At 35.7% G+C, this 23,141-nt stretch overlaps 1 protein-coding gene across 23 annotated transcripts in view; it reads right to left on the bottom strand.

Moving 5' to 3' along the window:
* Nucleotides 1-5,432: 5,432 nt before the first annotated feature.
* The window catches only part of DRAM2 (DNA damage regulated autophagy modulator 2), a 34,109-nt gene continuing 16,400 nt past the window's right edge, over nt 5,433-23,141 (bottom strand). For all 23 annotated transcript variants that reach the window (XM_066246378.1, XM_066246379.1, XM_066246380.1 and 20 more), the window contains 4 exons: nt 20,871-21,048; nt 20,254-20,336; nt 18,694-18,786; nt 5,433-18,174 (listed from right to left, as the gene is read on the bottom strand). In XM_066246378.1, the coding sequence (XP_066102475.1) occupies nt 18,067-18,174; nt 18,694-18,786; nt 20,254-20,336; nt 20,871-21,048 (462 nt within the window). In that variant the 3' untranslated portion in view covers nt 5,433-18,066. The remainder of the gene's footprint in view (nt 18,175-18,693; nt 18,787-20,253; nt 20,337-20,870; nt 21,049-23,141) is intronic.

Here is a 23,141-nt window from a genome sequence, read left to right as displayed (position 1 = left end):
CTGGCTGTCCAATTTGTGGGTATACAGTTGTTCATAGTGTTTTCTTACAATCCTTTGTATTTCTGTGATGTCAGTTGTTACTTCTTTTGTATCTTATTTTTTTATTTTACCCTTTTTAGAGACAAAGGAAGGGAAAGAGAGATCTTTTTGTTGTTCCACTTCTCTATGTATTCTTTGCTGTCTCTTGTATGTGCCCTGATCAGGTATTGAACCTGCAAGCTTGGTATATAAGGATGATGCTTTAACCAACAGAACTATTTAGTAGGACCTCTTTTTTTCTTGATGACACTGATTAAAGTTTCATCAATCTTGTTTATCTTTTTAAAGAACCAGCTCTTGGTTTCATTGATCTTTTGTATTTATTAAAGCCTTTGTGATATTTATTTCTGCTCTGATCTTTATCATTTCCTTCCTTCTACTTACTCTGGGCTTTGTTTGCTAGTCTTTTTCTATTTCTTTTAGGTGTAGGGTTAGACTTCGAGATTTTTCTTGCTTCTTGAGGTAGCATGTAATGCTATAAACTTCCCTCTCAAGACTGCTTTCACTGTGTCCCACAGATTTTGAGTTGTGTGTTCATTTTCTTTTATTTTATTGAATTTACCAGAGTGACATTGGTTAACATAATTATACAGGTTTCTATAACACATCTCTGCACACTGTGCATGAGTGTTCATTTTCGTTTTCAGGTAATGTTTGATTTCTTTCTTAATCTCATTGTTAACCCATTCATTGTTTAATAATAATATATACTGCTCACAAAACTTAGGGGATATTTTATAGTTTCATATTCATTTTTAAATATCCTCTAATTTTTGTGAGCAGTATATTTAGCCTCCACATATTTTTTTAATTGCAGTTGATTTCTAGTTTCACACCTTGTTGTCAAAGAAGATGCTTGATATGATTTCAATCTTTTTGAATTTGTTAAGACTTATTTTGTGACCTAACACATCTTTGTGAACATTCCACATTCTTTGTGAACTTAAGAATGATGTGTATTCTGCTTTGGGATAAAATTTTAATTAAATCTTTCAGATCCAGACAGTCATTTAAAGTCACTGTTGCTTCATTGATTTTTCCATCTGGAATATCTATGCATTAATGACAGTGGGGAGTTAAAAACCCCTGCTATGACTGTATTGCTGCTGATCTCTTTCTTAATGTCCATCAAGATTTTCTATATATATTTAGGTGCTCCTATGTTGGGTACATATATGTTTACAACAGTTATATGCTCTTGTGGCATTGATCCCTTTAGTACTATGTAGTTACCTTCATTGTCTCTTGTCGTGGCCTTTGTTTTGATGTCTATTTTATCAGATAGAAGTATTAATACCCCAGATTTTTAAAATTTCCACTTGCATGGTATTTTCCCGCCATCCCTTCACATTCAGTCTGTATATTTTGTTATAAGGTGGGTCTCCTGTAGATAATATATATATGGGTCATGTTGTCTTATCCATTCTTTGACTGGTGTATTTAAATTATTTACATTTAAGGTTATTAATAATAGGTACTTATTTACTGCCATTTTATTCTTCATACCTACTTCCTTTCTTTCTCAATTTCTTCTTTTTTTTTCTTCATCTTAAAGCAGGCCCTTTAACACATTTTGCAATACTGGTTTTATGATAACAAACTCCTTTAGTTTTTTTTTGTTGTTGTTTGTTTGTTTTTGTCTGTGAAGCTCTTTATTTCACCATCAATTTGAAATAATAGCCTTGCTGGATAGAGTAGTCTTTGTTGTAGGTCCTTGCTTTTCAACACTTTGAATATTTCATGCAATCCCTTCTGGCTAAAGTGTTTCTGTTGAGAAATCAGCTGACAAGCTTATGGGAGCTTCTTTGTAGGTAACTATTTTTTCCTTGCTGCTTTTAAGATTTTTTTCCTTGTCTTTAATCTTTGGCATTTTAATTATGATTTGTCTTAATGTGGGCCTCATTGGGTTCATCTTGATTGAAGCTCTCTGTGTTTTCTGAACTTGTTTGACCTTTTCCTTCACCAGATAAGGAAATGTTTCTGCCATTCAATTTTTCAATCAACAATTATTGCATTGACTTTATTGGGTTTACATTGATTAATAAAATCATACAGGTTTCAGGTGTACAATTCTATAATACATCATTGGTATATTGTATTGTGTGTTCACTACCCCCATTTCAACCATTATTTTTACAAATAGATTCTCCTACCCTTGCTCACTCTCTCCTTCTGATACCCCTGTGATACATATATTGTTATACTTGATGTTGTCACTGAGCTCCTTTAGACTTTCCTGATTTCTTTTCATTCTCTTTTCCTTTTGATTCTCTGCTGTGTGCTTACTATTATCTTGTCCTCTAAATCACTGATTCAGTCCTCTGCTTCATCTAATCTGCTGATGATTCCTTCAAGTCTATTCTTTATTTCAGATATTGTATTCTTTATTTTTTTTCCATTTATTTTATTTATTTTTGTTTAGACAATTAATTTTAACAGGGTGACATTGTTCAACTAGAGTTCATAGATTTAAAAAAAACCCTCATCTTCACATCATTTGGACATTCAATTATGTTGTATAATATAATTGAATGTTCACACAAAGTCAAATCATCCTCCGTCATCTTATATTTGTTTCTCTTTATGCCCCTCTCTTTCCCATTCTCCTCCTTCTCCACCTTTTTCCTCCCCCTGGTAACCACTGCACTCTTATCTATGTCCATGAGTCTCAAACTTGTGTCCCACTTATGTATGGAATCATACAGTTCTTAGTTTTTTTCTGATTTACTTACTTCATTCAGCAACAAACAAGCAAACAATCCAATAAAAAAATGGGAAGAGGGCATGAACAGAAACTTCTCCAAAGTAGAAACACAAATGGCCGATATATAAAAAGATGCTCATCTTCATTAGCTATTAGATAAATGCAAATCAAAACTATTACAATGAGATACCATCTCACACCTGTTAGAATAGTTATTAACAAGACAGGTAATAACAAGTAAATAGAAACCCTCATTCACTGTTGGTGGGATGTAAAGTAGTATAACCATTATGGAAGTATGATGGTTCCTCAAAAAATTAAGACTAGAACTACCATATGATCCAGCGATCCCTCTACTAGGTATATTCCTCCAAAACTCAAAAACATTGGTACATAAAGACACATGCATACCCATGTTCATTGCAGCATTGTTCACGGTGGCCAAGACATGGAAACAGCCAAAGTGCTCTTCAGTAGAGGATTGGATAAAGAAGATGTGGTACATATATACTATGGAATACTACTCAGCCATAAGAAATGATGACATAGTATCATTTATGACAACATGGATGGACCTTGATAATATTATACTGAGTGAAATATGTATTCATAATTTCTGACTGGTTCTTTTTTATGGTTCCTATATCCTTTTTAATGATTACTATCTCTTTGTTTGCATTCTCATGAAGATAATCCATTCTTCCCCTAAACTGTGTACCTGGTATTTTGGTTATTTCCATTTCATTTAATTCATTTTCTGGGATGTTTCTTATGCTCACATATGCACATATTTCTTTGATTCCCCATTTTGCCTCTGTTTATAAGGTGGACTTCCAAACTTATTATGATGGCTTTATGATGAAGTTGTCTTGTTGGGCTTAGTGACATAATCTTCCAGATCACCCGGGCTCTCTGCTCCAGGAATGTTCCTTGTGGGTTATGTGCATCCTTTTGTTTTAGTGGTCTTGAATGCTGTTGGCCCTTCAGGCTGGCTTACTATAAGGATAAACCTCAATCACCACGTATGAAATGCAATGCAGGGGCTGCCTCCTGGGGAAGACTTGTTCCCAGCAGGGCCTGATGCCTGCAGAATAACCCTTGGATGTGTGGATTGTGTGACTATCTGGGTCAAGCTCTGGTGTGGTCTGACACTACCACTGGTTGTGTTTGTTCTGGGTCTACTTGGGGGGGGTCAGATACATGTTAACATCAGAAATGAGTAAACAGCCTTGGGCCACCTGTCTGGAGCTAACCACACTGTTTACTGTTTGTGGCTGTGCCTACTGGGTCTGGGTATGCACAGGAAAGGTCAATCTGTGTACAGGGGGTTCTTGGGTTACAACAATCTTGACATAGGACATTTTGAATTTATGACGCTCACTCCCATAAAAACATAAAAAATTGAGACATGTTTCTGCTTACACTGTTAGCATCATACTTAGAGACTACATGAGCTAACTAGCTTGGTTGCGTGTGATGGAAGACTATGTAGTAACTTGGCGTATGAGTGAGGGAGTTGGTGTTTCCCAGTATGCTTATCTACACCATTTTGAACTGTTAAAAGTGCAAGTGTTTTGTTTGTGTTAGGCTAAGATGTGTTTGAACTTACACAAAAGTTCAGGTTACATCACTGTTATAGGAACAGAACTGTGCCATGACCTGAGGACCCCCTGTATAAGAGTCAGCTAGCTCCAGCTTAGAGATGGAAGCAGATCTTTAAAAGGACTCAGTCTCTCTGAGGTCTGCCTCCACCTATCAGCTACTCCATCTCTCCCAGAGGTTGCCTGGTCTTCCTCCAGAGCCTTCCAAAGAAAGAGTGTAGATTTGGCACAAATTGTCCATTACCCAAAGACCCTCCAACTGTTTGGGAGCTCAGTAGTGCAGGGAAACCAGGGTCAGGAAATGGGGTGAGTCCCCTACTTAGGGGTTACATGGTTAGGCATTCAATGAGGGGAAAGTGGTCCCTACTCCAGAGCCAAACAACTCAGTCTTTTCCAGAGTCTCCAAGTCTGGTTCCTCCAGGAGAGGCATATGAGACATCCTCATTTAAATTAACTGCTGACATTTCATCAGATACCGTGAAGGTCAGCAGGCAATAATAAAATAACATATTCAAAGTGCTGGGGGGAAAAAAATGCCCCAAGAATTCTACTTCCAAACACCTATCTTTTAAAATGAAGATAAAATTAGGATGTTTCCTACAAAACAAACAAACAAAAAAACAACATGATAATTTGTCACTAGCAGGCCAAACCTATAATAAACACAATAGGAAAATCTTTAGGCCCAAATAAAAGAACACTAGAGAGTAACTTGAATTCAACAAAGAAATAAAGGGTACTGCTAAAAGTAACTGCATAGGTGAATATTAAATACACTAAAATATATTTTGGTTTGTAAATCTTTTTTTTCCTTATTGATCCAAAAGACAACTGCATAAACAATAATTATAAAATTGTGTTGGTGGGACTATAGAGTAATGGTGTTATAAGAATATAATTCATACAAAAATAGTAGTACAAATGATATGGAGAGATAATATAGCTATATTGAAAGACAATGACTGTAATAAAAATTAAGTTGGTACTAATATAAACTAAAATGACAAATTAAAATGTTAATTATAATCCTCATGGTGATCACTGAGAAAATAATTTTAAAATGACAACAAAATATACAAATTAAACTACTAGACTGGATATGTATGATATATTTAATACAAAAGAAGTCAATAATAGAAATACAGAAACAATAAAGACATGGAAATACAGAAAAAAAAGAGTCATCATGGTAAATGGTGCATCAAGAAGCTCAAGTTATCTATTGTACCAGCAAAATAACTACTGAGATGACAAGAGCTATCAAAATCAACTATTTTGGAACTGTGAAATGTAGATGAAAACTTGGCAGTGATCAATGGAGTCCAGATGAAGAAAGAGGCTGGTAAATATTGGTACATTTCTATGCTTGGCACAGTAGTTATCATCCGCTAGCCTCAGTCCAGTAGCAGTTAGCCATGGAGATAGTGGTCTATATATTCTTGTGTGACTTGTTGGTTCCTGGGGGACAATAAGAACATTGTCCTCCAAAAATCAAGATTGTCTATTTTGATCTGGCTGGCAGTACAGTGAAGGGACAGAGAGGATAGTCATTTAAAACTCGGGCAGAAGTGCCTGACCTATGGTGGCACAATAGATAAAGTGTTGACCTGGAATGCTGAGGCTGCTGGTTCAAAACCATGAGCTTGTCCTGTCAAAGCACATACAAGAAGCAACAGCTATGAGCTTGTCCTGTCAAAGCACATACAAGAAGCAACAGCTATTATTTGATGTGTCCCACTCCTTCCCCACAGCCTTTCTCTCTCTCCCCCTCTCTAAAAATCAATAATAATAAAAATAATAATTCAGGCAGAAGTGATGTCCAGGTGGCATCTTTCTAAAGAATTTAAAGGGGCAGAACACTGTTTTCTGTTATTTTCCCTTTGGGTCAAGGAATTTAAGAAAATATTTGTAAGATTACTGGCTAATTATGTAGATAGTATAACAGAGACACCAGTTACCATGCACGACAAGGAATACAATCTTTGTAAAAATAGTTTTAAAAAGCCACTAAAGAAACAATGATTTTGGTCCCCCTCAACCAACAGCAGAGCTCTCTGGGAAGGGGGACAACTTAATTTCCAGAGTTATTATGTGACAATATTTAATATGTCTGGTTTTCAACAATAACTTTCAAAAACATTGCAAATCATTCAAAGAAACAAGGAAGTATAACTTATTCAAAGAAAAAAATTGATAAATCATCCTTGAGGAAGTCTAGAAAGTAAAATTAATTATATAAATTTTATATTAACTGTTTAATATGCTTAAAAAACTGAGGAAAACAATGAACAACTAAGTAAATGTAAAAGGTAAAATTACTAAATTCTTAGAAGTTAGAAATAAAACTCCATAATTTTGGGTTCAGCAATGGTTTCTTATAAATGACACACCAAAAGCATAAGATACTAATGTAAATAGATAAAATGGACTTCATAAAATTACAAATTTGGGGGCATTGGAAGATACCATCAAGAAAATGAATGTTGCCTGATGACAATGGCATAAATTAGAAATCAACTACAGGAAGAAAACTGAAAAAAAACCAACCCACAAATACACAAAGACATCATGTTACTAAACAACCAATTAATCAAATAGGAAATCAAAAACTACCCTGAGGCAAATGAAAATAAATGCACAAGTTTTCAAAATTAATGGAATGCAGTACAAGTAGTTTTAAGACAGAAGTTAATAGCTATATAGGCCTACTTCAAGAAACAAAAAGAAACCCCAAATAGGCGATCTAACTTTACACCTCAAAGACCTAGTAAAAGAAGACAAACAGAAAAAAGAAAATAATTAAGATGAGAATAGAAATAAAATCCGATTTAAAAAATGAGAAAGATAAATAAAACTAAAGTGTTTTTTGATTAATAAAACAAAAACAAAATTGACAAATCTTTAGTCAAACTTACCAAGAAAAATAAAGAGCCCATATGAATAAAATCATAAATGAAAGAGAAGTTACAACCAACACCACAGAAAGACAATAAAACATTAAAGATTACTATGAACAATTAATTATATGGCAACACATTTGACAATCCAGAAAAAATGGACAAATTTCTAGAACATACCTTTCAACATTGAACTAGAAATAAATGAAAAAGCTAGACAGACCTATTACTAGCAATAAAATTGAAGAAGAAATAAAACAAAAAACCTCTCAACAAGTAAAAGTCCAGGACCACATGACTTAACAGATTATTTCTACCCTCAATTTTAAAAATTCCTTTTCTTTTAAGCCATTTCATGTTATAGCATGAATAACCATTCCTTGGTCCAGTTTACAATAAGAGTCTCATTTCCACAGGAGGTCCCATCAGAAGCATCTTTAACATCTACATTTCTACCAATAGTCTTTTCAAAGCAATAGAGACCTTTTTCTAATATGCACCTCAATACTCTTCTCCTCTACTCATCAATTCCAAAGACACTTTTTGTTTAGATATTTGTTATAGCAACATCCCACTTCTTGGATTAAACAGTATTAGCTTGTTAGGGCTGTACACAGACAGATAAAATAAACTACCAGTTTTGAACACAGTAGGATGATATTAGAAATTAATAGCCAAAAGAAAAGTTTAAAATTCACAAATTTGTGAAAATTAAACAGCACAATCTTAACAAAAAAAATAAATGACAAGGGTAATTAGAAAATACTTAAAGATGAATGAAAACTTATTGGACATAAAAAAAGAATTCCTAAGGGGAAAATCTGTAGGTATAAATGCTTACATTGAAGATGTAATAAAGTACATTATTACAACAATTCTACAATGTAACTTCACAATTCAAAGAACTAGAAAAAAAAACAAAACCCAGAAGTAGCAAAAAGAAGGAAATAGTCAAGATTAGAGTAGAGATTAACAAAATTAGAGTAGAGAAAATCAATGCAACAAAAAGTTGGTTCTTTAAAAGATTCAACAACAATGACAAACCTTTGGAAACCAAAGAAACCTAAAAACGGAGGAAGATTCAAATTACTAAACTCAGAAATAAAATTAAATACTTTACTACTGATTCTACAGAAATAAAAAGGATTAAAGGGAGCACTATGAACAACTGTATAACAATAAATTGGATTACCTATTTGAAATGAACAAATTTCTAGAAACATAAAAGTCTAAATCATGAATAAACAAAATACCTGAACAGAACTAAAAATAGTAAGGGGACTGAATCAGTAATAAAAATATCTCCCAACAAAGAAAACCCCTAAACCTGATGGCTATACTGGTGAATTCTACCAAATATATTTTTTTTAAGTAATACCAGCACTATTCAGACTTTCCTCAAAATTGAAGAGAAAGGTACACTTTCTAACTTATTTTATAAGTCAGCATTTACCCCTTATAACAAAGAAAGACAAAAACACTTTTAAAATGGCAGGTCAAAATCCCTTGTGAACAGTGATGTAAAATCCTCAACAAAATTCTAGAATACAAAAATTTTCCAACATATTTAAAGAATTAGACACCATGAGCAAGTGGAATTCACTCCTGGAATGCAAGGATAGTTTGACATAAAAGTTAATCAATGTAATATGCCATATCAACAGAATAAAAGTAAATAAGTCCACAAGATCATCTCAACTGATGCAGAAAAAGCATTTGACAAAATTTTAACAGTTTTCATTATAAAAACACAACAAACCAGGAATAGAAAAAAAGTTCCTTAACATAATAAAAACCATATATAAAAAACTCAAAGTGAACATCATACTCAATGGTGAAAGCATTTCTTGTAAGATCAGGAACAAGGCAAATACAATTACATTCAGCACTTTGATTCAACATAGTACTGGAAGTTCTAGGTAGAGCAAGTAATCAAGAAAAAGAAATAAAAGGTATTCAAAGTATAAAGAAGTAAAATTACCTCTGCACATAATGTACTCTAATATATAGGAAATCTTAGAGATTACACACACACACACACACACACACACACACAACCTTAGAATAAATGATTTTGGCAAAGGAGCAGGATATAAAGTCAACTTTAAAAATAAGTTGCAATTCTAAACACTAAACAATGAACAATCTGAAAGGGAAATTACAAATACAATTTCATTTGAAATAGCTGCTCTTTTCTGGCCTGCAGTTTCTGCTGAAAAATCAGCTTACAGTCTTATGGATGTTCCCTTGTATATAACTAGTTTATTGCCCTGCTGCTTTAAAGATTTCTTTGTCTTTAACTTTTGACATTTTAATTATGGTGTATCTTGGTGTGGGTCTCTCTGGGTTTATATTGCTTGGGAATTTGGGCTTCCTGGTCATGGATATGTTTCCTTTGCCAGGTTAATAGTTTTCAGTCATTATTTCTTCAAATAGCTTCTTTCCCTCTCTTTCTTCAGGAATCCCTATAATATGACAGTAAGTATGCTTGTTGTCCCAGAGGTTCCTGGTTCCCCCCCTCATTTTTAAAAAAATTTCTTTTTTTATGTTTTGCTGTTCTGATTAGGTGAATTCTGCTACCCTGTCTTCCATATCACTGATCCATTCTTCTGCATCATCTAATCTGATTTCCTCTCATGTATTCTTCATTTCAGTTAGTGTAGTTTTCAGTTCCGCTTGGTTCTTTTTAGTGTTTTCTATCTCTTTGTTGAAGTTCTGTGTTCATTTATATATACTTCTGAGTTTGGTGACCATTCTTATGATCATTCCTTTGAACCCTTTATCTTCTGGTAGATTGCTTATTTCTTTTGTTAAATTTTGTTTCTGGTGTTTTCCTTATTCTTTCTTTTGAAACATATTCTTGTCTCCTTGTTTTCCCCAAGACTGTGTTTGTTTCTCTGTATTAGGTAGATCAGATACATCCCATAATATTCCTTATATGGAAGATGTTCTGTGGGGCCCAGTGATGCATTCTCCCCCGGTCACCAGAGCCACGTGTTCCAGGGGTATCCCTTTTGTAGGCTCTGTGCCCTCCTGTTGCAGTTGTGCCACAACCGTTGTGGGCATACTGGGTGAAGCAGGCCCTGGCCTAGTTGTCTCTGACAGCAACTGCTGTTGGCACATTGTCACGTAGGCTTGTTTTCAGCATGGCTCTGTATGAGGCTCAGCTGAGACTGCTGCATTCACAGTGATGTGATGAGCTGGTGTGGGCACACTGGTGTGTGGTGCAGGTCTCCCGGGTGGCTGTGAGGCTGGATTCTACTACTGTGGGCATGATGGTGTATGAGGGCTGTACCCCTAGAGTTGTGTATCCTTTGGAGGAGCTCCAAGTCTTCCGAGGGCCTCCAGCTAGGTGCTGGGGGGCCGGGGTGCTTCCCCAGAGAGGCTTTAGTTTTCCCTGGCCAAGATGAAGTTGGGTCTTCAGAGTAATGGAGGCAAACTCCAGGAGTGCCAGGACTCGTCCCCACTAGTGTGGGGTCAGCTTGGTGGAAGGAGAGCAAAACAAAGCAAACCAAGATAAAATGGTACCTTGCCAGTGCCTCAGTCCCTGGATAAAGTTCCAAGAGATCCCAACCCTCTAGCATATGCCCCCAAATCTGTCAGTCTATCTGCCTCATGCATGATTCAGGTGCTTTTTAAACTGCAGTCTCTGTCCTGGGACTAAGAGTGAGTTTTTGCACAAGCCCTTTAAAACAGATATTTGTTTTCCCAATCCCTCAGATTCCCTGGAGACAAGCTTCTCTGGTCCTCAAAACCAGATGGTAGCTCCACTTCCTGATGCTGGTGCTGGTCTCCTGGGCTGAGAAGCCTGACGTGGGTCTTGAAACCTTCACATCTAATGGGTCCTCTGCAGCTGTAATATTCCTCACACCTGTGGTATGCCACACTGAGAGTGTGTCTTGACTAGACAGTCTCTCTGCCCCTACTACACATCTCAGTGTGGCTTTTATTCCCAGTTGTAGACAAACTTTTCAACTAGTCCTCAGTTTGAACTCACATAGTTGTACTACAGCTAATTATAGTTTTCATGTGCTCATGGGAGGAAGTGAAACCAGGATCTCCCTACTCTGCTTTCTTGACCAGAAGTTCAAATATAGATCTTAATGTTTGGTATGATGAGCTAACAATAGTATATACCTGTCACATATATCCATCTCAAGATGGAGAATGCATCATTCCCAGTGAAATATTTGTATTTTTTCCAGGGCTGCCACAGATTAGGAGACTTAAATAAACTTGTTTACACAATCTCAGACACTTGAAGTCTGAGATCAAGGTGTTGACAAGCTCTCTTGGGCTTGTAGCTGGCCATCTTCTTCCTGTGCTTTCATATGATCTTCCCTCTGTATATGTCTCCATCCTAATTTCTTCTTCTAAGTCATATTGGGCTAGGGTCCACCCTAATGACCTTATTTTAACTATTTACCTATTTAAAGACACTATCTCCATGGGAATTAAAACTTCAACATATAAGTGGGAGAAGGGTATCACAACTTGGCACATAACAAACCTTCATGCCCCTTTCCAGTCAGTCTTTCCCATAAAGCATTCACGTTCTGACTTCTAACGCCATAGTTAGGTCTACTCTTGTGATTCAAATAAATAGAAACATATATTATGTATTTGTGTCTATGTGTAGCTTCTTCTGCTCAATACAATGCCTTTATGAATTATTCACGTTGCTATGCATATCTTTAGCTTATTTCTTTTTACTGCCAAGCAATAAGCCATTACATAAATATACCTCAACTTGTTTATCTATTATCATATTGATTATTGCCACATTTGGACTATTATGAGTATAATTACTGAGAAGTCTTTTGTGAACTTGTTTTAATTTCTCTTAGGTAAATTCTTATGAATGGATTTTGCAGGATCAATGAGTAGATATGTTTAACTTTGGAAGAAACTGTTTTCCAGATTGGTCCACCAGCAACACAAGAAGTCCAGTTTCTCATATACTTTGGTGTTGTCAGTCTTTCTTATTACACCCATACTATTGAGTATGTAGTGGTGCCTCATTGTAGCATATTGCCATTACAGTAATGTCGTTGTTCCACTCATTTATGCAATCATCGCTGACTCTTCTATGTGCTCCAAATGGGGACTGAACCCACAACCTTGGCACTTTGGGACGATGCTTCAATCAACTGAGCTATCGAGCCAGGGCTCATATATCTTTTTTTTTTATGAATTATTTGTTCAAGTCCTTCACACATTTAAAAAACTAAATGATTATTTTTATTATTGATCTGTTGGTGTTCTTTACAGATTCTGCATACAAGTTCTTTGTAAAATATATATGTTGTAAATATGTTCATCCACTCTGTAATTTGCCCATGTAGATTCTTGCCCATTTTGATAAACAGAAAAATTACATTTTAAAAAGTTCTGTGTCACTTCTTTTTATAAAATTCTTAACAGCAACTTTTGTAGCTTTCAGTGTAAAGGACTTGTACATGTCATTATATTTATTCCTAATTATGACTGTTTTATACTATTGTAGATAGTGTTATATATTTGTTTTCAATTGTTTATTGTTAATACAGAATTGCAGTTTATCAATCACTATTATTCAACTTCAACCTTCCTAAGTGCACTTATTAGTCCAAAATTAGTTTTTAAAACCTCATAGGATTTTTGTGAACACATTATTCGTTTATTCTTTTTCTTGCCTTATTAGTAACTGACTAGGACTTCTACTTCAATATTGAATAGAAAGCAAGGATTATCTTTGCCTTCTTCCTAATCCTAGAAAAAAGGGATTTAATATTAAACCATTAAATATATTAGCTGTTAGATTTTTATAGGTGCCCATTATAAAGTACTGGAATTCCCTTTTGTTTCTGGTTTGGTGGGAGTTTTTATCATGCGTGTTCCATTTTGTCAATTTTTTTTTGTTTTTGGTTCTGAGTTTTCTTCTTTCTGTTAAGGTGGTGAATAATGTTGCTGGGATAAAATCCAATTGGCCATGATATGTCATGTTTTTTTTATTCATTGCTAAACTCTATTTACTACTATTTTGTTAAGCATTTTTGTATCTGTGTTCATGAGGGATAAAAATCTTTTTCTTTTCTCATAATGTATTCGTCAAGTTTTGTTAATGGGGTTATGCCAGCCTCATAAAACAATTTGAAAAGTTCTCCATTTCTTGAAAGAGTCTGTGCAGAACTTAGTAGTAATTTTGTGTGTATGTGTGTGACTGAGAGGGACAAACAGGGACAGACAGGCAGGAAGGGAGAACATGAGAAGCATCAATTCTTTTGTTGTGGTTCTTGGTCTTCTTAGTTGTTTCTGGATGCTTTCTCATATGTGCCTTGACTGGGGGGCTACAGCAGAGCAAGTGACCCCTGCTCAAGCCAGTGAGCTTGGGCTCAAGCCAACGACCATGGGGTCATGTCTATGATCTCACGCTCAAGCCAGTGACCCTACGCTCAAGTTGGTGAGCCTCTGCTCAAGCCAGGGGAGCCCCTGCTCAAGCCAGATGAGCCTGCACTCAAGCCAGTGATCTCAGGGCTTCGAACCTGGGTCCTCCATGTTCCCAGTCTGATGCTCTGTCTGTTGCGCCACCGCCTGGTCAGGCAGTATTTCTAACAAAAATGTTTGATAAACTTCACACTGTGGAGTTTTCTTTTGGGAAAGACCTGTGATTACAAATTTAATACTTTATAAATATGGAGCTGTTTTTAGATTTTTTTCTTCCTGCACCTCTTTGACAAGCTTTGTTTCAGTAAATATTTGTATATTTATTTGTAACTATTGAACTTATGATCATAAAGTTGTCCATAACATTATCTTTCATATCAAAAGGCTAAGTAATGATATCCTCTCTTTGAAGTCCTAGTATCAGTATTTCTTTCTCTTTTTGACTTGATCAGTTTTAATCAGTTTTCTTCAGTTTCCTGGGCTGTCATAACACATTACCATAAACTGGGTGTCTTCAAACAACAAAGTTATTTTCACATTTCTGGAGGATACTCAAAATCAAGACTCTTTCCCCAGACTGTGAGAGAGAATCCTTCCTTGATTCTTCCTAGTTTCTGGTTGCTGGTCATCTTGGGCATTCTTTAGCTTGAAGATGCATTACTTCAATCTCTGTTTTCACTTTGCCTTCTCTATTACTGGGCCACATGTGGTCTTCTTATAAAAACACCAGTCATTGAATTTGGGGTTCATTCTAATCTAGTTTGATCTCATCTTAACTGTTATCTCCAAATACAATCACATCTTGAAGGTATGGATGGACAGGATTTTTGGGGAAATACTATTCAACCCTGTATGTTAGTCTTGCTAGATGTTATCCAATTTTAATCATTTTAAAAAACTCACTTGATGTTATTGGTTTTTCTCTTCATTCATTTCCAGTAATTTTGGAAGAGTTCTCAGTCAACATCTCTTCAGACATTTCTCCTGTACCATTTTCTTGATCCTCTCCTGAAACTCAATTATAAGATATAAAGCCATTTGATTTTGCCTTCTAAACTCATATACTGTATTTTTTCACTCTTTTCACATTTCAATTTTAATACTTTTAAAATTGAATTTATTGGGGTGACACTGGTGAATATGTTTTTAGACTTCCAAATGTCATCTTCAAGTTATGGGTCCTTTTCTCTACATGTAATCATACCTAATTGTAGAATTTTCTTTTCTTGTGTTTTTCAAAGTTTACATTTCTGTGCTGAGTGTCTCCATCTTTTTATGCACATTGTCCATAATTTTTATTAGTTCCTTTAGCATTTTTATCAGTTATATGCCCCTGATAACTGTAACATCCAGGAAATCTGAGTTGGCTTTCATTGACTGTTTCCTCTCTGGATTAATATTTTCTGCTTCATTGCATATCTTATAATTTCTTACTGTATGCTGGATATTTTGTATAAAGTTGGAGTAGGTGTGAAAGTAAGTTCCTCCAGAAAAGGGTATGCTTGTTCCTCTGTCAAACCCCTGGAGTGGGAGGCTGATCTGATTGGGTTTGTAGTTGAGATGATGAGCTTTGTTTCACCTTATCACTTGCTTCACATATTTTAAGTGGACAGATTTCTTTTCAGCAGGGATTGAGATCTGAGCATTGGTGAGACTTTAGTAATATCTTTGTGCTTTTCAGCTCGGCTGAATTTCAGCCCTTCTCATAGTATTCTACTCCACCTTTCTGGTAGGCAAACTCTTCCAAATTGCCAAGCTTTTTGGAGGATGGAGTTGCTTACACTGTTGAGACTCAATACCTCAGAGAGATTCTAATAAATGAGTACATTCTTTCTAAAACCAGCACTATGTCTGCTTCAAAGGAGGCAAGATGTACATCATGGATTTTCGAGGATACTAATAAGCCAATAATAACTTTTTTTCACAGTGAATCTGTACAGGACACTGCAGAAGAGATAAGAAAAGCTGTCTTTTTCTTTCATAAATCCATGTAGCATTTACAATATATGACACTATTCTAGAAATATACAATGTAACCTCAGTAACTGGGAAGGATAAAAACAGAGTTCCTAACTTATATTAGATCTCGTTTGATTTTCTAAGATTTGATTAAATGTGGACTAGCACAGGTTCCTTCTACCATGTGACTGTGCCATTTCTTAAAATCTTGTTTTTGTCCAATCAATATCCAACAGGTGTTAAGGGGAAAAAGTTGGGAAGGAGCATTCCTGTTTTTTAAACACATTCATTTCCTTTGTATTTTACCAGCTAAAATTCAATCTCATGCCTATTCTTAATTGAAAGGGTGTCTGAGAAATGTTGTCTTGCTGTCACCTAGGACAAACAGGAAATAGATTTTCACTATCAGTTCACACAGTCTGTTCATTTTGTCAGCTTAAAACTTTGTCTTAAAGCTAACCATTCAATATGAAAATGTTAGTTGAATGAAAGAGAAATACCCTATCTGTTAATCTTTCTACAGTATCTGACAGTGGAGGCAAGGTATACTTTGAAGAAGTATATGGTTATCTTCCATTACTTCTACCATAAGGTAAGGGATAAACACATATTTAAAACGTCTACTTATCACCCCTTTTTGAACTTATTAATATTTTGAACCTGTTCTTTATAATGGCCAAAGTTAAATAATGGAACCAAAACACCACCAAAGTATATATTTTTGTTTTGAAATAATTTCTTTAATGTGTTCATATGCATCTCTAAGCCTAATGTTCTAGTATGGACATACAAGGCCACATTCTTTTCAGTGCCATCTTACACACATATAATTTATAATTTTATGAATTTTAATTCTATCAATTTGCCCTCACCATACTGTGGTCTTCATAATTGAATTACAGTTCCTTTGATGCATAGAAATCAGGACTGAATGCTGATTACTGGATGTGCTTATGCCATGATTTAAAACATAATAAAAATGTTTATACTTTGTATCCATATTTTTTTCTAGTGATGCCAATCAATGTTTATTGAAATGTCTCCCATGTCACTACTGCTTGATATAAACAGTATTTTATTCCATTTTGTCTTAGTCTAGAAGTCTTCAGAAATACTTAGTTCTATTCTAGCAACTCAGGCATGATCAAACTCTCTGATTCCACCATATCACCATGTTCTCTTAAAATGCCCCCTCTCACACTTTAAATTTGTTTTCACCATCTTTCATTCTGGGTGTCGAACCATTTCTTCTAAAAAGATAAACCTTGTTAATTTTCTTCAAGGATTGTCTTTGCAAACCAGTCTGTCACTGGGCACCTTCCAGATGAGCATTTTCTTCTTTGGACTTTTATCTGCACTCTATAAATCATTATTTATCTGTATAGAGAGGGATTCAAGTATAAGCTATCTAAGCACTCACACACCCAGAAATAGAACACTGTTTTGGTGGGTACATCACAATTATTTTGTACCTAGTTTTTTTAGATTGCTCATTTTGTCTGTTAGAATAGAGTTCTACCAAGATCACATCCCAGTTAAAAGGCTCATCATTTGCCTGTTCAAGGCTACTTTTACAATTATAATATGCTATAAAAAAAATCTGAGGCTCCTGACTACTGTTTAAGATAACTTTTATTAATGATATCTGCTGTTATTTATAAACTTCTTAGCCTCATAAATGAACAGTAACTTTTGTTTTAATGTAAAACATGATTGGAGTTAATTTAACTATATATATATAGCTACTTTTCTCATTTTTGATTAATATCACATACCACAGATGAAGCTTCATGAAATTATTGCGACCACACGTGCGATAGACCAGTTAGCATAGTATCCAGCTTTGTGGTGGGAATCACATCAATACCACCAAAATCTCACTTAAACGATGACAGTGCTCAGGTTGAATTCATCATGTCTGCTTCCCTTTTTAGGTGGAGTCCAGAAAAAAATTATAAAGGCTGTAAGAAATGTATTAACATGGTAAAACTATTGCTTCAAAACCCAGTTCTAAAGGAGCTGCTGAGCAATGGTGATTGTTTGGTGTCCTGGAAAATGTCTTGCATAAAAGTGCTCCAAACAAAACATGCTTTACAATAAGTTCTAAAAGGGAAAAGGCTGGTTCTGCAGACAGACTGGTGCTCTTCTGGTGTTTCACTTAAATAAAGTAGGGAAAAAAATCTACAGTGTGTTAGTCCTTTGGTTTTATTTTCTGGGATTAAAAAGAAGTATCGGCATAAATGTTTTTACATGATCCTCTCGAAGACATTGTTTAAAATAAGTTATAAAATGGCATCATTCATGTCTCTTGATTATCAGGACCCATCAATGTCACAGTCAGCCTTGATTAACTGGTTGAAAATTTCAGAGCAGAGATGACTTACGAGTATTTTCCCAATCCCTGAGAATAATCATCATCACAGAAATATTTATCCTTGCATCATAACTCTCTAGAAAGTAGATGTGTCCGTTCACTGTTTATGGGACAAGGAACAGTGTCATAGAGGGTTAATCCATGTAAATTGGTTTCCAACCGTAAAGAAATTTTCTGGAACAGAAAAGAAAATTATGTATAGATGTTTGCCCTTAATGACAAGTCACATCTTCAGTATGTCCTGAGGACTATCTTTGGGGATTAAGTATAGAAATTAATTCTAACGAGTAACAAGAATGAGACAGCTGTTGAACTGAGAAAGCTATTATCAGTAGTCTTAATATAGCTGGGAAAACCACTCGTCTCTGCTCGGTTCTTCGTTTTTCATTCATTTCTATGAAGAATCAGTAAAACTAAACGTTGAGGACGGCCAATATACATGTAGGCAGAGTTGATAAAAATTCTGTAAAAGAATTTCTACAAATGTGATTGCTTTACAACCCTATTTTCAAAGCCGAATCTCGCTAGTAACGCTCTACTTTTGCAAACACGGAAACAATTCATCTGAAAAGTTTCTCTTTTGCCATCACTGCTTACAAAGTTTATTTTCCAAAGGTTGGAGACTTGCCTTTAGAAAATTCTCGTATACCACCTGAAGGTCATTTGACCATGTAAATCTAATTCTTTGCTTACCTGAAAATCACGAATGTAAGTCAGAAAAAAACCAAAGAAGGAACATGACAGAGACCATTCTGCTGCAGTAGTGATCATATGAAGCACATAACCCTTGAGTGACAATAAAAGAAAGAAAGAATAATTCTGTGAAATTTCATTTAAATGGGCTATAATTTCTCTCAAATAAAAACACCACAAGACTTATAAACCCCTAGCCTGACCAGGTGGTGGCGCAATGGATAGAGCATCGAACTGGGATGCGGAGGACCCAGGTTCGAGACCCCAAGGTCGCCAGCTTGAGTGTGGGCTCATCTGGTTTGAGCAAAGCTCACTAACTCAGACCCAAGGTCGCTGTTTTAATTTTTTTTAATTTATTCATTTTAGAGAGGAGAGAGAGAGACAGAGAGAGAGAGAGAGAGAGAGAGAGGAGAGACACAGAGAGAGAAGGGGGGAAGGAGCTGGAAGCATCAACTCCCATATGTGCCTTGACCAGGCAAGCCCAGGGTTTCGAACCGGCAACCTCAGCATTTCCAGATCGACTCTTTATCCACTGCGCCACCACAGGTCAGGCCCAAGGTCGCTGTTTTGAGCAAGGGGTTACTTGGTCTGCTGTAGCCCTAAGGTCAAGGCACATATGAGAAAGCAATCAATGAACAACTAAGGTGTCACAACAAAAAACTGATGATTGATGCTTCTCATCTCTCTCCGTTCCTATCTGTCTGTCCTTATCTATCCCTCTCTCTGACTCTCTCTCTGTCTCTGTAAAAAACAAACAAAAACTTATAAACCCTTAATTTTTTAATATATCTTGAGAATTAGAGGCAAACAGAAAAGTCCTCCTAAATGATGTAGCTATCACAATTGTATCTAGAGCCCATAAAAGTTCTATTTGTATAACTAAGAATAAGAAAACTTCTACTCAACAATCAATAAGTTACTGCCTTTTTCAAAGCCATAGATTCACAAAGAAAAAAACCTTTAAATAATAGAATCCAGTAAATTATTTCATTCATTAATTTTCACTAAAATGTCCTATTAGGGCTGATTCTTTAAAAATAATTTAAAATAAAATGCCACTAAGTGGCTTGTGAAAACACATAAACTCCTTGTATTACCTATGTAGTATATGTCCCTCTTTTCTCTTCCCTTAGGATTAAAGATACTATCTCTATTTAGATATCCACTATTTTGGACCTCAAAAGCAGAATCCATAATAATACTCTTCAGACAACAAAAAGAGGGAAAAGATATTTTTTCAATTCAGAAAACAAATATTCTAATAATAAAAGATCTCAGTTGGGTATATTGTATACTATATCCTTATTTTGAGAAGTCAGTTGCTGAGAAAATTATTTGCCACCACAATTCTCTTCATGTCTTAAAAATGTGCACAGACCACAGGGGATGGAGAACACGAATGGTTCTACATAAACATCATACTGGTATATTGAAAATAATCTTAATACATAACTGATTATTCTATGGAAAATGTTTCGTTGTTAGTGATGAAATGAAAAACACATAAACTAGTAGTCATCTTTAATACAGAACTAAGTGTTTTAGACTCTGGATTCTCACCTTGTCCTTGGGGTCCCAGTGCAGTTTCTGGACTATATCAGTGCTCGAGCTGCCGCTGTACAAAAGCGACGAGCAGATCAGCACTATGAGAAGAACCAGTCAAGGAAGATTCCCAGCGAACAGCTGCAAGTTTAAATTAGATTCAAAACAAATATTGCTTTAAAGGTCCAAAAGGATTACTCACATATTTGTTTCCAAGGTCCAAATCCATTTTCTTAAAGGCTTCATGTTACACGGTGGTGGGGAAATTTTAAATGTGCCCAGAGGATCACTATGAAATGGTTAGCTGGCACGGTCAACACCCCTTTGCCCAGTAACTCGGCACTTCTCTCACAAGGTCCTGCTCCATCATGGTTCTCAGGAAAGACATTAACTCACCTACAACATCTCTGAAGTGAGCATGATTAACCTAAAACATTACTTTTCTTCCTAGCTCAGTTCCTGAGGTCCTATGTAAAATTTGAACTCCATGTTTCAAATCCCTGAATACAGAGATGACTAACCCAATATTCTCACTGTCCACAAAAGGACCGCTTACAAACATGCCAACAATGTTCACTTAAATTTCATTACTCAGTTCTCTTGCAAGTGTAGCCACATTTCACAGCAAAGGATACTGCTAAATGCACTCGCTCCACACCAGATAACCAACAGCAGTCTGATCCAGAAGATTTGTTTGCCATGAATTTTGGGCTGCATTTGGTAGGAAAGGGCGGTCTGAACAAACATATACAATGAGCCCATACCGAAGGTGAGCACAGCTCCACATATATGCACAATAAAAAAGGTTGTTTTCTGAGAGGTAGAAAGAAGAAATAAGAAAATCTAAAAAACTGGACACACATCGCCAACACAGTATTTAAAAGTACAAGCCAGCGATTTCAGTAGGACATTCACTGAGTGGAAAAACTCTGCAGACTCTACAAATTACTTCCTCAGGCAATTTCCCTTCATAATATTCAGCATAAACCTGTGGGCTATAGTAATTCAAACTATTTGACAGGCCACTCTAAAAATATGATAGTAATTATTTATCCATTTAATACTGTTTGTTTATTTAGGTGCCCCAGATGCCAAGCACTGCTCAGTACTCAGATATATTAGTGAAAAGAATGAACAACCACCTCAACCTCAAGATTTATGTTCAAGGGAAGCAGCACAAACAATAAATAATAAATTCGAGAAATAAGTTAATTCCGTAGTATGGTAGCTGGTGATAAGGGTTAGAGAAAAAGAGAGTTCGGGAAGGAGGATTAGGACGACTGGGAATACTAGGGGAAGAAACTTTCCATTTAAATCTAATTTAAATGTAAGTACATTTTAAAGGCTCAAGAAATGAAAACATTCCCTCCTGGCTCAAGTTTGATTGGTTTTGATAAACTTTGCCACAAGAGATTATCATAAATTGTAATTCTTTTCTCCTGGACCTTACTCTTATTAGTATCCATCTACACTTTACTTTTTACTGTAACACCTTCTGCTTGAAACGTGGTGACAGTAGCTTTCTAAAAATTCTACAACCAAAAGTTTTCCCTGAAACCACTCTATTTTTCTGAACAGATGTTGTGTTTCATTTGGTAGAGAAAGTGCCCAGCACAGCGCTTGGCACAGAGGTCTGATCGAAACAACAACAGAATGGAGGTCGGGGCTTTGTACAGTTCTTACAAAACGAGGCCCCTCATTTTACAATCAAGGTGCCCATTTGCAAACAGAGTCCAATTTTCCTGGTTGAAGACATAGAAAGTTTCTGGTACAAAGAAGTAAAATATAACAATTTATTTGTCAAAGTTACTGTTTTCCTTTTAGAGAGAGAAAGGGTAACTTTGACATGGTTTTGGATGTTGAAACTGGTAATAAGTTATGAGCCACTAAGGGGAGAAAAAAATTCAGTCATTACCACTTCGTCTAACAAAGAAAAAAAAATTAGCATCTGTAAAATGTAACACAAAATGGTAATATTTTCTTAGTTCATAATTGGGTGGATTTAGTTAAATATATGGATAAAGGCTGGAAAAATATAGGCCAGGATGAAATTAATTATTTTAGAGATAAGAACAGAAAAGTGGGTAAATTTTCCCTCTTAAAAATATCCTCAGGCCCTGGCTGGTTGGCTCAGTGGTAGAGCATTGGCCTAGCATGTAGGTGTCCTGCGTTGATTCCCGGTCAAGACACACAGGAGAATTGACCATCTGCTTCTCTATCCCTTCCCCCTCCCTCTTCTCTCTCTCCCTCTCTCTTTTCCCCTCCTGCAGACATGGCTCAATTGGTAAGAGCGCATCAGCCCTGGGCATTGAGGATGGCTCTGTGGAGCCTCAGTCTCAGGTGCTAAAAATAGCTCATTTGCAAGCATGGACCCAAATGAGCAGAGCATCGGCCCCAGACAGGGGTTGCTGAGTGTTCCTGCTTGGGGCGTATGTAGGAGTCTGTCCTTCCTCACTTGGAAAAGAAGAAAACAAAGAAAAAAAATACTCTCACTTATATCGATAAAGCTAAACACAGATATAACCTGATCAATGCCCACTATGATCGGTATACTGTCCTATCAACATAATCCTGTGAATTAAAAAGTAAATAAAGAATGGACAGCATTTACTACTGTTGTTCTAATTAAAATAGAGGTATAGAAAACTGGTTTGTGCTGTTTTGTTATGGTAGCTCTAGGAAATTAATAAAGATTGTTGCCAACTTAACCCTTCCAAGTTTCCCTGAGGATAAATTTCCTAGGAAGAAAAAAAGTCCTCTAAGTAGGGACTGAGTATACTTACCATTCATTTGTTTTGCTAGTTATTATTATACATACTTTTTTTCAAAGAAGTTAAATTTGTATTTTTAAGTCACAGATTTTTCAAATGCTATATTATAATTATTAGGTCTCTTTAAATGAAACT

This window comes from Saccopteryx bilineata, chromosome 11 (assembly GCF_036850765.1).
Source record: "Saccopteryx bilineata isolate mSacBil1 chromosome 11, mSacBil1_pri_phased_curated, whole genome shotgun sequence".
NCBI lineage: Eukaryota > Metazoa > Chordata > Mammalia > Chiroptera > Emballonuridae > Saccopteryx > Saccopteryx bilineata.
Note: the sequence above shows the minus strand (reverse complement) of the source record. Positions and strands in the feature narration are given on the sequence as shown.